Source organism: Trematomus bernacchii, unplaced genomic scaffold (assembly GCF_902827165.1).
Source record: "Trematomus bernacchii unplaced genomic scaffold, fTreBer1.1, whole genome shotgun sequence".
NCBI lineage: Eukaryota > Metazoa > Chordata > Actinopteri > Perciformes > Nototheniidae > Trematomus > Trematomus bernacchii.
The window spans coordinates 12,257,425-12,270,895 of record NW_022987973.1 but is presented as its reverse complement, the minus strand read 5'-3'; the positions used below and the strand labels follow the sequence as shown (position 1 = coordinate 12,270,895).

The 13,471-nt window shown below is 42.1% G+C and overlaps 1 protein-coding gene across 1 annotated transcript; it reads left to right on the top strand.

Annotated features, from left to right (window-relative positions):
- The first annotated feature begins 227 nt into the window (after nucleotides 1-227).
- On the top strand, nucleotides 228-3,063 carry mettl21e (methyltransferase like 21e). The gene is made up of 5 exons (XM_034116938.1): nucleotides 228-511; nucleotides 1,822-1,979; nucleotides 2,081-2,198; nucleotides 2,303-2,400; nucleotides 2,615-3,063. The coding sequence occupies exons 1-5, from the start codon at nucleotides 457-459 to the stop codon at nucleotides 2,924-2,926; spliced, it is 741 nt and encodes a 246-aa protein (XP_033972829.1). The 5' UTR covers nucleotides 228-456; the 3' UTR covers nucleotides 2,927-3,063.
- Nucleotides 3,064-13,471: the final 10,408 nt, after the last annotated feature.

Genomic DNA, 13,471 nt, shown 5'->3' with positions numbered 1-13,471 from the left:
TTGGCTCAGAATTCAGCCATTTGTCGTGCCAATTTATGATTGAGACAGGTGCAAGTCTTCACATCGCTTACATTTCCTTCAGGCACTCTTAAGTTTTTCAATAAGTGCACCAAGTATATTTTAACTTTTTGTTAAACTGGGTTTTTTTTGTGGTCTTTATTTAAACATGACCCCCACCCCTTTGGTCCCTTGCTCCGGTCCATTAGCCGGACAGAGCAGCTGCCTCTGTCTGTCAGGCATGCTGCATCAGAGAAGGTCTAAGCATGCCCACAGAGGGCTAGAAATGCCGGGTGGAGACAAGTAGTTTGGAAACACTGTATTTCTGTGTAACTTATCTGGATCTATATTTACCCAAACGCTAGGGACTTAATCCAAGACTACAGACAAAAACAATAGTTGCTGTTAAAGAATTTCTGTGTGGGGCATTCCTTCCCTCCTGCTTGGACTACTTTAAGCATGGACACTCAACAGTCTAATGCCAGGAAGGAGGACTCAAAGACCAAAGAAGAAGGTGAGACTTTGGAGTAACACAACATAAATCTGAAGAATTGTCAGTGCATTTGGTTACTGCTGGCACTTTGGCACAGGTTTTACTTTTTGTGGAACAAGTTCATAATCTCAGGGCAAGTTATTTTTACTTGCATGCCAAGTTCAATTTAAATCATCTGAAAATCAATCTAATTTCAGAGCTTGTGAGACCTGTGAATGTGTTGAAATATGTATTCCATATAACCATCTGCATCTCTGCTGGTAACAACAAATATAAAAGTTATATTTATATAGTGAGCGATAAACTGAGCTCCAGGGCATTTCCGACCTTTGAATTGTTCCTCTGTGGGCTCCCCCGACCTTTTGGCTAAAGTATGACATAACTGAAGTTGTGCGCTCGGAGTAACTGTTATGACTGACACACATAGCATGAGTCTGACACACTGGCATTATGTTGTATTATAGGACTTCATGTGATTCATTTATAGAGCAGAGAATCAAATCTGTAATGTGATATGAGTGAAACAACACGATTACTCATCTGCTCGATTTAAGTCTGGAGTATTTCAGTGCCACTTTTAAGTGTTGCAGGTCGAGGACAAGATAAGGGAAACACCTACTGCACTCACACTCTGGAGGCTTCGTGTTATCCCCTAAAAAATGTCTATTAAAAAAATTCAAATGTCTTTCCAGATACACTGACACTGTTAATCTGGGTGATCCACAGCCCTCACTTTGAACACTTTTACTTGAAACTATTGCAGTACCTAAATGTATTCACATAAAGAAAGTTCAGGCATCGACTGATTTTTGGTCAGTTGGTCTTTGGTGTCACACAGTTTTAATTCACGAGGAATTCAATTGAACTCCTTATATCAGAAGTACCAATGCAGTTTCACAGGTGAGAAATAGTAAAACAAAAAACTGAGTAGCAAATAAGTTGAGGTGTTGGATCAGTACCACTTTAAAACCTGGCAAGAAATCTGAAAAATGTTACATAAAAGACAGGGAAACAGAGGTGACAACGAAGAGTGGTGCTCAACAGATGGGAATAAACTGCAAACACTTCAATCTTTCACTTTCATCAGCAGAAATGTAGACTTCTTGCAGCAGGAAAGCACAGGTGGAACTAATAACTCACCACCATTTAATTACAAATGATGCCAGTGTGATTTATTACACATGTGTATCTCTATGACGTCAAAATGTCTGCTGTGAAAAATATGTATTTGTCTATTTTTAGATTCTGCTTCCACTCACAGGGTCACAAGTTGTGAACTCTGTGTAAACATGTTTCTTATCTGCACGTCTCTCCCGTGGGTGCCTGATCAGATGCTGCTGTGGATGCAGAGCTAGCCAAAGCCATAATGTCTCGGAGTTTCCACCCCTCCATCCTGGGCCCTGAACCCTGGGAGGGATACATCTTCTCTGATCTGGAGATCCGTATCAAAGAGTCCACAGACCTCTATGGAGCTGTTCTCTGGCCCTCGGTACGCCCGAATGTATACATTATCCCAAATATTGAGCTGCTGTAGCTGTCATTTACTTTGAGCCCTGCCAGTGAACTAAGAACATGTGTTCCCAACAACAGGCGATGGTGTTGTGCCATTTCTTGGAGACCAATCGTGATGAACACAACATGATGGATAAAAATGTGATTGAACTCGGTGCAGGAACCGGGCTCGTCTCCATCGTGTCCAGCCTGTTGGGTACGGAAACAAAACACTCCATTGACTTAGTTTTTAAAACATTTTTTACCACTTCTGCTTTTTGTATTTATTTCTTTCAACGCTCAGCTGCTCTGTCTGTTCAGGTGCTAAGTTGACTTCCACGGACCTGCCCGATGTTTTGGGAAACCTCCAGTACAATGTCATGCGCAACACTAAGGGCCGATGCAAGTACATTCCGCTGGTAGGTTACCTGTTCAGACATCATATTGTCGGTTTTATGACATATTCAATATATTTTGAATATCCAGCCAATGTTTAGTTGACAAAAGAGCCATCAGAAATTGTGTAGCTAACCCGAAATGAATAATATGAAAAGCAGCCTAAGAGTGCACTTTTTCAGTATAGAAAGGGAAACCTGTTAAATACCATATAAATCAAGTCTGCTCTGTTTCCAGGTCACAGAGCTCTTCTGGGGTCAGGAGGTGGAGCAGCGTTTCCCACGTGCCACACATTGTTTCGATTACATCCTGGCAGCCGACGTGGTGTATTCCCACCCTTACCTGGAGGAGCTGATGGATACCTTTGATTACCTGTGCCAGGAAAACACACAGATCCTCTGGGCCATGAGATTTCGTCTGGACAAAGAGAACCGCTTCGTCGACCGCTTTCGGCAACGCTTCAATCTGGAGGAGCTGTACAACCTCCCCAGCCTGAGCATCAAACTGTACAGAGCCTGGAGGAGGGACGAGAGAGCGACCACTTCCTGATGGACTGTGTGTGTTATGATCCATGTTTTTCAGATTTTGTTATTTGATTTACTGGTGTATTTATTTACTAAAACATGTAAATAAAATGCCATAATATTAAATATCACCTCATACTCCAACATTACCATTAAATTAAATCTGCCACAGTTTTATGTGTTGCTGATCTGATTATTAAGTGCCCTCTGAACACTAAGGGATATTGTTACGTCCCCACTAAGGTCTAGGGGACCTGGAGACATTAACACACAACCAATAATATGAGAGTCAGCGTAAAGGTTTGACAAAAGGTTTATTTTTGTCAACCTAGAAAACTGAACAGAAAATACTCTGTGTGTGAGGAGGAGGAGTCGAAGGATTGTGCCAAACAAAAGAAACAAGCATAACAAAACCAGGCCTATCTCTACGTCTATCCTTTGAAACCAAAACAAAAACCCTCACTAACTAAACTACTCAGAATTGGACAAAACAGAATACAGGGGTGGCAACAATCCGCTAACCTAGTGTGTCTTAACATTAGTTATCTACGTGATGAGAAGTGTACAGGGTACCCCAGACTTACCTAACTCCTCCACCTCTCAACACACACACTTTCAATATAGGTCATACAAAACAAAGAGGAATATTGTCGTTACAAGGTAGTCAATTGCATGCTCCTCCATCAGCAATCAACCCAGAGTGAGAGAGCGAGAAGACTTCCTGGGTGCCTCCTTTATGGTCGGCCCTGGCTGCTGATAGGCCAGCTGAGGGTGAGAGGATCCAATCAGCCATCAGACTCTGGTGCACAGGCAGGTCCTGATCAGCTGCTGATTAGCTGTGCAGAAGACAGGGGTTGCATTCGAATAGTCCATTTAGCTCAGGAACCTTCCTAACGGAGTGAAATGACCCGGAAGTCCCTCAGTGGCAGCCATGATAAGTGCCGTTCGAATTCTCTAAATTAAAAGGAAAGGAGGTTTCAAACTTCCTTTATAACCTCCTTTAGCCTAGGAACCACTGGAACTCCCTAACCTAAAGGAGAGGAGAAAATGCTGCCCCACAATGCCTTGCGGCCGCAGCATTTGCCGTCACACAACAGTCGGCCGTTCACGGAAACAACCGATTATGAACGAGAAATGATATCATGAAAGTTACGGTGCTTATTAAGCATTTTAAAACGTATGTGGTAAGTTGCCAAAGTGCTTTGTTTTGAACATTCATCAGTATTATAATCAAAAAGAGAAATATGAACGTTAGTTTTTACTGAAATGATCAAATAAAGTCAACATTTCACAGTCTTTACTGAGCTGTGTGGGGTTTGTTCAACTTTTAAAAGATGTTTGAATGGTGATATACACAGTGATAGATGTTAAGGACTAACGTTTATAATAAATACATTTGTATTGATTTTAAGATCTTTTCATACAGTCATACGTATTGGGATCATTTGTATTAATGTGAACCGGAGGGAGAGGGTGACGAGCATAAGTTTCACTTTCCTTTTTTATTTCAATTCCAACTTTGGTCATGAAGAATATGTTTCTCTGTTGTCCACGTTCATAAAGCATAAAACAACAGCATCAGGGGCCTCATTTATAACGCCTTGCGTAGGATTGACGTAGGAAGGTTGCTTACGTAGTACAAAGCACAAAAATAGGTACATAAATGTTCCGCCATTTTCCGATTCACAAAACATTGCGTACCGGCGAGGGAAGTGCGTACGGCACTCCCTACGCCTGTTTCCCTTGATAAATCACAATCGACTCGTAACGCCCATATTTGCCTATACATAGTCAAAGAAACGCCCATTCATTCATTCATTTTGACTGACTGCATGAAGAAGATCGCAGGAAATTACGATAGAACAGCTAAAAAAGACATCTCACACCGTGTCAGATTTTGGTTATTGTGGGGAGGTCGAGATAAATCATATTGTTTGGTGGATGCAGTTTGAACCAGAGTAGCAGCATGGAGGTCGGATCGTCACCAAAATAAATAAATAAGTGGTCCGAAAAAAGTTAATGACAAAACAAATACACATAACCTTCCTCAGGCAGTGTGTTTGTCCCGGGGACAGGAGCCCCTTGATGAGAAACTGTAAGAAATGATGGGGGAATCCCTCCCTCATGACGACTGGATCTGAATTATTTTTGTTTTATTTGGTGGTTTGTGTTCCAGCTGTCGATCAGCAACTATATATCCATAATCCACCAGTTAAAGGAAATACAACTAATGGGTTGTGTTATATTAGCTGTACAATTTACCACATATGGTGTTCTTAGTTTCCATAACTCCTGTGTTTTACGAGCGACTTATCAAGTCTTGGCAAACGGCATAAAACACGATTAAACGTGATAGAACCATGCTCGTATCTACAACCTATAGAAAAGCAAAACGGCGTCAGTTTAGACGTAATTCTGTCCCCCTGCTTACCGCATCATTTATGAGAAAACATTTCATAACATTAACACAACATATTCGAGGTGGTTTTAAATAGCATCCGTATTTATTTATTTCTCCAAGTTATGTTTTTGTGTGCACTGAGGAGTCTCAAACAGGCGTTTGTTTAATCATTTTAAGATTGGCTTTAATCAATGTTTGAAAAGGAATTCTTCATATTTGATAAATGAGGTAACATTTTATTTATGGTATTATTTCCACATATTTCTCTCCATTCTTTCTTCTGCCAACGGTGTCGCAGTTTCTCGTCTCTCCCGTTTGTGTGCTTAGTGCGTACGCATCATGGATGTATAATAAGAACTGGATACAGCGTGGGAGGCGGGGCCTCATTAATTCCTGTGAGAGTTGCTCATTCGCGCATGATGATAAAATGGCCCAACTTTTGAGAGAGCGAAACGTCACAGATTACCCGGCATGCCTGAGAAGTACCCGTATGTGCGCTCATAGCGCATGCGCAACTTTAACCATGCCCCCCAAAATGCTCGTTCACATCAAGCACGTCAATTTGCGTACACGTAACAGCACCGCACGTTCATGACAGCATGGTAATGTTTGTTATGATAGATTTGATATTAACGAGGCGGCAGTTAGCGGTTAGCTAGTAATTATGCTAATTTACACATCAATCGTTATGTACTTTTATATTACGCTGTAACAGGATCTAGTGATATCCAAGCAACAGAGCTTCATTTAGCAGGAAAGAATTATTGCTGTGTATATATATATATATATATATATATACACAGTGCAATAAGCTTCTTAGTGCAATAAGAAGCTACAGGGACGTTAATCTACGTCGGTAATATTAACTTTATTTAATACAACATTTACGGTACAAGATTTAATCATACAGCCCATGTAGTATAATATTTTACAAATGATGAATTACAGCAAACATGTGCAATATATCCATTATTACAGCTCCGTGGGCTGGCAGTAAGGCGATATGGGTCCGTTCTTATTGTGCATCCATGGGTAAAGATAAACGCATGTAGTGCTGAACACGTAACATGAACGTGCCGGGCGGCGCGGTCCCGTGGGTTAGATGCGCGTTCATAATGCAGAGGGAAATAACTCTCAGAATAACGTTATTAGCACATTTTACAACTTGAGGAACGAATGTTTTTAATAAGGGCTATACAAGTGTTCATACTGGGTAGTTTATTTAGTTTAAAAAAAATTATCCAACGATTTACAGACCACTCTTTCCCCATGTAAGTCAATGGGAAAAAGTGTTTCCGGGCCTGGCAACCAAAAGGAAGTGTAGTACCGCCGTTTGGCCAGCACGAATATTTTCATCAGAGTCCGGCGCACTTCCTGGGGGCTTGGTACGCATGGGTTAGAGTTTGCGTGGAGGACCGCACATTTTCCCGTCAAGTTAGTATTTTATAAATCGCAAACATTGCGTAGAAACTGGCGTACGCCATTTTTTGAGCGTATATCCCTTTATAAATGAGGCCCCAGAGCACGGTGCAGAGTCTCTAGATGAGTTTACAGTAGTCCCTCGTTCTTATTAAACATCCATGTTGTAGTCCGCTGTATAGAAAACTGTAGTTTCCATAGTTTCCCCACAGCAGCAGGCGCACATTTATGACCTCCGCTGGCGCATCATAAACACGTCGGATAGTGAAAGTGCAGTCGGATTCTCTAAAGTGCCGCAGTCTCTTCTCCTAAATCCTTTTGAATTCTCCTATCCACTATCCCTTAACCCCATGACGTTTCACTCCGAGGTCAAGGAATAGACGATAGGGTTATCAGGAAGATGAGACAAGTAATTGGGCAAATCAGCCAATACCTCAGTATTGCTTAGTCTTGCCCCCTGTGGTGTTGCACTACGCATCACCAACTCATCCTCATTTGAGCTCACCCTTGAAACTGAAGCCATAGGAGAGACGGTTGTCTCCACCTGGTGAGCTTTTGAAGATTAATTTTGGTCATCCCTGGTGCAGTACTCCTTCAGCATGTTGATATGACACACTCTGGTAGGACGTCTGCGGTCAGGTGTTTGAATGACGTAATTTGTTTCACCGAGCTTTTTATCTACAACATAAGGACCAGAACATTTAGTAGACAGAGCAGAACCAGGTACAGGCAGTAGAACCAACACCTTGTCACCTGGCTGAAACAAGCGCTCTACCGCCTTCTGGTCGTAGCGTTTCTTCATCTTCCCTTGAGTAGAGGTCAGAGCTTCTCTAGCCAAGGAGCAAGCACGATGTAGACGATCCCTTAGTTTGGTGACATACTCCGGAATACTGCAAACTTTTTTCGTTGGCATGATCAAATGCTCTTTAAGAACTCTTAAAGGACCTCTGACCTCATGTCCAAACACTAGCTCAGCAGGACTAAAACCTAGAGACTCCTGAACAGCTTCACGGGCAGCAAATAACACAAAAGGAACACCGTCATCCCAATCTTTATGAGACTCGTGGCAATGTATCCTTAACATGCATTTCATAGTCTGGTGAAACCTCTCTAATGCCCCCTGACTTTCAGGATGATATGGGCTGGATGTCACATGCTTGATACCTAAAGTGTCAAGTACCCGGGCAAACACTTTAGACATGAAGTTGGTACCTTGGTCTGTTTGAACTACCTTCGGTAGACCAAACATGGAGAAAAACTTCAGAAGTGCCTTGGTGATGACCGGGGCAGTGATCTTCCGTAGTGGGATGGCTTCTGGAAACCTAGTGGAGGCACACATGACAGTTAAGAGAAACTGGTTTCCAGTTTTAGTTTTTGGCAAGGGTCCCACACAATCCACAATCACCCTTTCAAATGGCTCTCCCATTACCGGAATGGGAATGAGAGGAGCAGGGTGAATCACCTGATTCGGTTTACCAGCCACTTGGCACTCATGACATGTTCGACAATAAAGAACTACATCAGACTTGAGTCCTGGCCAAAAGAAGTGTTTTAAAACTCTCCCATACGTTTTTGTCACCCCCATGTGACCTGACCACGGATGATCATGAGCCAAGGACATCACCTGAGAACGATAGGCGGTTGGCACGACAACCTGATAAATTGCAAAGGAGTCAGACTCCTCACAGGCATCACTAATCCAGCGACGCATTAATAGGCCATCTTCCATAATGTAGGCCATCTTCTTTGACCTGGCCTCTTCCTGACTGATAACAGAAGAGAGACATTTAGAAAGTGTTTCATCACTTATCTGTGCTGCCATGAATTCTTCCCGAGTGGCAGGCAGTTGTACAAGCCCTGAGCTGTTACTGGGTGATCCAGCACCAGCAGACCGGGCCTCCTCTGGCAGTCGGTCCGACAGTCATGGCATCAAGAAACTGCCCTGTAGCAAGAAAAGAATCAGACAAGTCCTCTCCATATTTCTTTGACTGGGCCCTTGTAACCGCACAAGCAGGAAAGATTTCGGGAGGTACTTCAGCTGATTTCCCTGTGTCTAAACTTAGATCAGGAGAATCAATGACCTGAGGTACTGGATTAACTTTTCCCCCAGCCAAGTCATTACTGAGGATGAAATCAACACCTTTGATGGGCAAGGCAGGGAGGACAGCTACTTTAAAGAATCCTTTGACAAGCGATGAGTGAATATAAACATTGTGCAAAGGAGCCGCAACTAGTGTCATGCCTACCCCTTGAACAACAGCACTTGATCCACATGATGATCTGGAGTTTAAAGGCAAGATGCCTTCTCTAATAATAGACTGAGAACCTCCTGTGTCCCTAAGTACCTGTACTGGCAGCTGGTCTTTAGGATCCCCTGTTAAAGAAACAAAGCCCTTTGAAATAAAGGGTTTGAAACAGGGATCAGGTACATCATCTTCCTGGGACATTCCTATGTCTGATAGGGACACTCCTTTAATGAGTCCCATGCCTTTTGGCGTTTGAAAGCGTTGCGAAAATTGCTGTTTACGCTTTAAGAAATGACACCCTGAAATAAGGTGTCCTGTTTTATGGCAGTAGTTACACTCACGGGGCCCCCATGGAGGTGACGGTGGTCCTCTAGACCTTTCAAAAGTTGTGGTGCCATGATCAGGTCTTCCGGTTTGTGATACTGAAGCTTTATCTGGGCGCAAGGGAGAAGAAAACACAGTCTTGTGAGTGAGCATAAATTCATCCGCTAAGACAGCTGCCTTAGCCAGTGAATTGACCTTCTGTTCATTCAAGAATATCACCATCCTTTCAGGCAAAGAATTCTTAAAATCTTCCAAGAGAAGTAACTGACGAAGAGACTCAAAATGATCCTTCACTTCATTAGCTGCACACCATTTATCAAAGAGAATGCCCTTCTCCCGTGCAAACTCAACAAATGTCTGCGTAGCAGACTTTTTATGGTTTCTGAACTTTTGTCTGTAAGCCTCCGGCACAAGCTCATAAGCACGCAAGATTGACCCTTTAAGCACTTCGTACTGCAAGCTTTCTTCCAAAGAAAGTGAAGATACCACTTCCTGAGCTTTACCCACTAATTTGCACTGAAGTAGGATTGGCCACATGTCTTTAGGCCAGACTAGCAATTCTCTCAAAAGCACAAAAATATGAGTCAACTTCCGACTCTCTAAAAGTTGGCACCAAAGCAATATTTTTACTAACATCAAAACTTCTGGTATGGACTGCATGCGAAGGTATTGACCTCTCAAATCTCTGCTCTGAAGAGATTCTCAGGGAATCAACTTCAAGCCGCTTTAACGTGATTTCAGCTTCTATCTAACTTGCGAATCTGTAGTTTGAAATCATAGTCCGCTCCACGCACCATTTCCTTCTCCTGGGCCTCCAGCTGAAGACGGGCAAGACGAACCTTCAGTTTGGCACTACTACTTGCACCAAAGCTACCCGGAGAGAAAGCCTCAAACCTAGGAAGCGTTGCAGGAGGAGCTCCAGGATTAACCTTGTCAATTCTAGGTGTAGCTAATACAGCACGACCCTTCTGTTCTATAAAGGAAGCACCAACTACACGTTCACCATCATCATCAATAGACACATCAGCCGTAGTCTGAGTTGACATGTCTGGGATTACAAGAATCTTTAACTCCTCTAGTTTTTGCAGGATTTCATCTCTTAGCTCTTTTTTTACTCTATACTTGTCTACTGAAATGTTAAAGTGAGCTGCAACACATAACATGTAATCTTTGCGACAGGAATACAACTTATCAACACTTGGACTTTCAATAAAATCCTGTAAATCAAAACCCATTTTTTCAGCAAATTTACAACAGCCACAATGACTTCAATATTATTGGTTGTCTTTAGCTCAGGAAAATAAAGATCCCGGACGAGCCCCCATTTGTGTTACTTCCCCACTAAGGTCTAGGGGACCTGGAGACATTAACACACAACAACCAATAATATGAGAGTCAGCGTAAAGGTTTGACAAAAGGTTTATTTTTGTCAACCTAGAAAACTGAACAGAAAATACTCTGTGTGTGAGGAGGAGGAGTCGAAGGATTGTGCCAAACAAAAGAAACAAGCATAACAAAACCAGGCCTATCTCTACGTCTATCCTTTGAAACCAAAACAAAAACCCTCACTACCTAAACTACTCAGAATTGGACAAAACAGAATACAGGGGTGGCAACAATCCGCTAACCTAGTGTGTCTTAACATTAGTTATCTACGTGATGAGAAGTGTACAGGGTACCCCAGACTTACCTAACTCCTCCACCTCTCAACACACACACTTTCAATATAGGTCATACAAAACAAAGAGGAATATTGTCGTTACAAGGTAGTCAATTGCATGCTCCTCCATCAGCAATCAACCCAGAGTGAGAGAGCGAGAAGACTTCCTGGGTGCCTCCTTTATGGTCGGCCCTGGCTGCTGATAGGCCAGCTGAGGGTGAGAGGATCCAATCAGCCATCAGACTCTGGTGCACAGGCAGGTCCTGATCAGCTGCTGATTAGCTGTGCAGAAGACAGGGAGAAGAGAGAAAAGCAGGAGGGAAGGAGAACCACACAAGTACAGCCTGCCTGGCACGTAACAGATATTTAAAAATGTTTCACTTTTCTTAATAATTTGGCAACTTTGTTTGGATATACATTTAATGTGTTGGGTTGGTCACACTAATCAGGATAGTGACGTCAATGCTCGAAATGCTTTTTTGTTTTTGCCACATGGCTGAGCTCCCCTCTGCAGGATCATATTCCGTTTTTAAAGCTGGTTGTCAGCCATCAGCAGCTACACTCTCACATTTCAGGTCTTGGTTGATGATGTTTTGGTTCAGTCACCTCACAGCACTAGGGGTCAACATGACTCTTGTTTTTCCCGTAGATTTCTGATGCCCCTATGCATTTTAGTTAGGAGGTGTGTTGCTGTGTAACTTAACATGTTCAGCATGTTTTAATCACTGTTTGAAGAGCTCGTTTCAACGAGAAGGTGAAAAATATATTTCAATCAAAGTATTGAAGGGTAGCCTATAATGTTGTACTCTGGGGACCTACATACTGAAGGGTAAAGCTTAGGTTCAAAGTTATCAGCACAAAGCTGTCAACACTGTAGGTGACTGGTTGGTGAACATAGTGGAGCATTTAATGGCTAAAGAGACAAATATTTCTCAAAGGATTTGTTGGGGAAGAAAACAGAGCTAAACGGTGGACTCAACCTCAAATCTATAAGTGCTTATTTTGCTCTGTGATGATTTACTGTTTAAATAGGAAACTGTTTGTAACTAGTATTGACATATCAATTTAAAAATATGATATGCCATCTAAACTCAAAATATTTTAAAGGCACTTTCTGGAAGCGTAATCCCATTTTATAGTTGGGACAGTAACATAGTTAAAACCATCAAACACTTGAACAAAAAAACATTTAACATTTAGCAAATGCCCTTACCAAATCTTACCATTTCAAAATAGTTTGCAACATTTATATTTAAACCTATATATAATGGAGTTCTTTGGGTAGTATATCACAAGACAAATATTTTAAAGAGGTCAAATTGAGGATCACATCCATATTTGACAGTATGTGCTGCTTAAGTAAGGTGAGTCACACACACACTTTGAATGTGAATGTTAGAGTCATCTGTTATTAACATGACCTATTTAATCTATCAAGTCCTCAAATATTTTCTGTCCAGCCATTCTTGTGTGTTTTCCCCTGTGATGGATGTGTGACTGCTCCTTTTATTTGTTTTTAAAGCACTAAATGGGCTGGCTCCGGCCTATATAGCTGAAATCCTCCAGCGCTACACCCCAGCCAGAGCTTTAAGGTCTGCTGACCAGCTGCTGCTGATAGTGCCCAAGACCAGGCTCAAAACCAGAGGGCACCGAGCCTTCGCAGCAGCTGCCACTAGGCTCTGGAACACTCTGCCCCTCCATGTGAGGTCGGCCCAGACCCTAGGGGTTTTTAAATCTACTCTTAAAACACACTTCTTCTCCCTGGCCTTTTAGTCAGAGCGGAGCACGACTCCTGACTTTTCCCTGTGTTTTTTTTTTTATATATCTGTTGTAATTTATTGTCTTTTATTGTGATTGTAGTAATGTGTTTTTATGATTGTAGTATTTATTACATGTACAGCACTTTGGCCCGACCAAAAATCGTTTTTAAATGTGCTTTATAAATAAACTTTGATTTAATTTGATTTGCCTGCATGAACAAAAGCTTTGTGAAGAACACGAGAGGCTATGTAAGCTGGGTTCAGTGATGCACAATGCAATATCACTGAGAAGACAAACAAATACTCAACAGCTGATGACTGTGTGCGGCCTTAAAGAGGTATCGGGTAACTTTATAATTCTTTCAACAGTCTTTAGATAAGAGACAACCCTTCACTCAGGGACAAAACAAAGATGCTGCCCCTCATCAGGCTTAAAAACTCTTATATTTATTCCAAATAAGGCTGCAACACATCAACACACATTTGAGCAATGACCTAACCACTGTACACTCCCCATCAACATATCCAACCACCCAGAGCTCCTGGATGCACTTCAAGTTTTGGGATCTGAGTGGAATTAGTTTAACGATATCTGAGAAGGAATACTTTAAGGCCAAAGGCTGTGAATATGTAACCGAGAGATGGCTAATTGAGTTTATATTTCAGGAGCCCCCTTCTTAGCTTAGAGGGGCTGGGGGGTAATGCATGTGGGTTGAATACCAGCCTGATCCTGTTACCTCCCATTTCTGGTAGAGCAATT

Excerpts from the sequence above, each read along its gene's own strand:
- mettl21e (XM_034116938.1), top strand. The coding sequence starts at position 457 with ATGGACACTCAACAGTCTAATGCCAGGAAGGAGGACTCAAAGACCAAA. Across the intron at positions 1,980-2,080 it reads GAGCTGTTCTCTGGCCCTCG|GCGATGGTGTTGTGCCATTT; the intron begins GTACGCCCGAAT and ends TCCCAACAACAG. Across the intron at positions 2,401-2,614 it reads GATGCAAGTACATTCCGCTG|GTCACAGAGCTCTTCTGGGG; the intron begins GTAGGTTACCTG and ends CTCTGTTTCCAG.